A 2,415-nucleotide genomic window follows, 5' to 3' on the forward strand; every position below is an offset into this window, starting at 1 on the left:
CGCCCCCGGCTCTGGGTGCCTCCAGCCCCTGCCTTTTCTCTTCTCTTTGAAGTGTGAGCCTCAGAGCCACTACAGGCAAACAGGATGCTCCACTCCCACGCGCACAGACTTCAGACAGACGTGGGGTCGAACCGCATCCTGCAGGCAGTGGGGGGGGGGTCCCACCTGCCGCGGACCCGGTGTGGGAGGGGCGCAGGCTGGGTGCCGGCAGGGGCCTCGGGAGCTGGCTTCCTCAGTCCCTCTCCGAGCACCCGGTCCACACTTGGAACTCGGTGGGCATCTCAGAGTTCCCGTGGGGGCCCTCAGGCCTGCAGGGCTGGGCCAGGCCGGTGGTCGGGGATGGTAACGTCTGCTCGGCACGTTCGTGGGAGGCCACGGGGTGATACCTCCTCCTCCCCCGTCTTACCCCTGGCTGCGATTTTAGTATTTTCTGAAGATTGTTATTTTAAATATATTTTTATTGATTTCAGAGAGGAAGGGAGAAGGAGAGAGAGAGAGAAACATCAACGATGAGAAAGAATCATTGATCGGCTGCCTCCCGCATGCCCCCTACTGGGGATCAAGCCCACAACCTGGGCATGTGCCCTTGACCAGAATCAAACCTGGGACCCTTCAGTTCCCAGACCAGCCCTCTATTTACTGAGCCAAACTGGCTAGGCATTATTGTTATTATTATTTGGGGGGGGCATTATTTTTAATGAATACATTTTCTAAACCTCAGCAGAGGGTCTAGGATGACAAGATTGCTACACAACAGGTTTCTGGGAGGCGTGGCCTTTCGGAGCCGCCGGAGACATGGACAGGCGGGAAGGATGCTCAGGGAAGGGCAGGCAGGAGTTTAAGAGTCAAAAGAAAACCCAAAATCCTAAATCTCTCTGGGTTGGCTTTGCCGATAGCACATGGTTTAGGTGGACCCCTGTGGTTGAAGTGGGGGGGTGTTGAAGGGGGGCATGAAGGTGCAAAGGCTGAAGGTTCCAGGTCTCCCATCCCCAGCAGACTCCATCAGACCTTTAATTTACAAAATAGCTCGTGTGCCTGGAGGGAAAGGGCAGATGTAAACGACATCAGGGTGTTAGCACCCGCCTGACAACCCCGCCTGGCAGCGAGCGCCGTTCCAGAGTTCCAGACCGCTGGCCCTTCCATCAGGCCTGTTGCTGAAGCCTCCCCTCGCGTAGGCTGTGCCCTGGCCCCTCTGCCCGGCTTGAATGAGCCCCCTGTTGCTTCCTGGCATAACGAGGGGTTTGTTTGAGTTCTGAGATGCCAGGCTTCTGTGCCTCTGACGATGTTGGCCTCCTCTGGCCTGCACCCCAGCACCGTCTCTACAGGAACAGTTCCTGTTCCTCCATCTCTAGTCCCTGTGTGTCATTTTTCCACATAAAGTGGAGCTTCTTAAAGGACCTCTCGCCACAAGGCTGTGTGAGTCAGTGCTGCGTGCACTAGACTTCCGTGGAAAACAGAGAGGGGCTTGTTCATGTGACCGCCCCCCGCCCCCCAAGCTGTTCTGTTCCGCTGAGGTTATTTCACGGCGACCAGAAACGTCCAGCACAGGACCGGCTTTAGCTGCCCGTGTGTGTCTCGCACGGATCTGCGTTCCCTGGCGCGTGAGCGGCGTTTAATAAATATTTGCTAGGGTGAGTCATGGCCTGGCCCGCCTCAGCCTTCAGCCGTCTTTTCCCTTTCCCCTTAGATCTTCAACCTCATGAAGTACGACAGCTACAGCCGCTTCTTGAAGTCTGACTTGTTTTTAAAGCACAAGCGAACCGAGGAAGAGGAGGAGGAGCCGCCCGACACGCAGACGGCAGCGAAAAGAGCGTCGAGAACTTATAACACATGAGCCCCCCCCTCCCCGCACCCCCCGCCCAGCGGTCGGCACTGGCAGCCCCCCGGCGCCAAGGAACTCACTCGGGACCATGCAGGGTTAAGAATCGCTTTGTTATCTGCAAGGACTGAAATGTACAAAACCCGTCCATGGGATACGTGTATTTTATTAGCTGCCTGACCAGTCAGTCTTGCATGATGGCTAATCTTATGTAGAGAACACACCTGTTGCTTTGAAGTTTAAGTTCACAGACACACACGGGTGGAAGGAGCCCTTAAACACTGGACGCTGAGCATTTTACAGTTTGATTAAACGTCACGCGAGGCCGCCAGGTGACACGTACAGCCACCTCTTAACCTTTCAAGTCTTTGCCCTGCCTCTGTGGGAGGGGCCCTTCCTGTCCACAGGTTCGCGGGAGTGGACCTCACAAACTCAGGCCATGGGGGCGGGGGGGGGGGTGCTGTCTGTCGGGCGCCTTTTGGGTTAAATACTTCTCGCAGGTGAGCTCAGTCCCTGCAGGTTGGGGGAGCTGTGGGTGAGCGTCACCAGGGGCTTTTTCTTGTGCGGGGTCTGTCCTGGTTTCGCCCACAGTCTGT

At 56.4% G+C, this 2,415-nt stretch overlaps 1 protein-coding gene across 3 annotated transcripts in view; it reads left to right on the forward strand.

Annotated features, from left to right (window-relative positions):
- The window catches only part of RGS10 (regulator of G-protein signaling 10), a 27,977-nt gene extending 25,810 nt beyond the window's left edge, over window positions 1–2,167 (forward strand). For all 3 annotated transcript variants that reach the window (XM_005879672.2, XM_014550609.1, XM_014550608.1), the window contains one exon: window positions 1,688–2,167. In XM_005879672.2, the coding sequence (XP_005879734.1) occupies window positions 1,688–1,834 (147 nt within the window). In that variant the 3' untranslated portion in view covers window positions 1,835–2,167. The remainder of the gene's footprint in view (window positions 1–1,687) is intronic.
- Window positions 2,168–2,415: the final 248 nt, after the last annotated feature.

Source organism: Myotis brandtii, unplaced genomic scaffold (assembly GCF_000412655.1).
Source record: "Myotis brandtii unplaced genomic scaffold, ASM41265v1 scaffold604, whole genome shotgun sequence".
Lineage (NCBI taxonomy): Eukaryota > Metazoa > Chordata > Mammalia > Chiroptera > Vespertilionidae > Myotis > Myotis brandtii.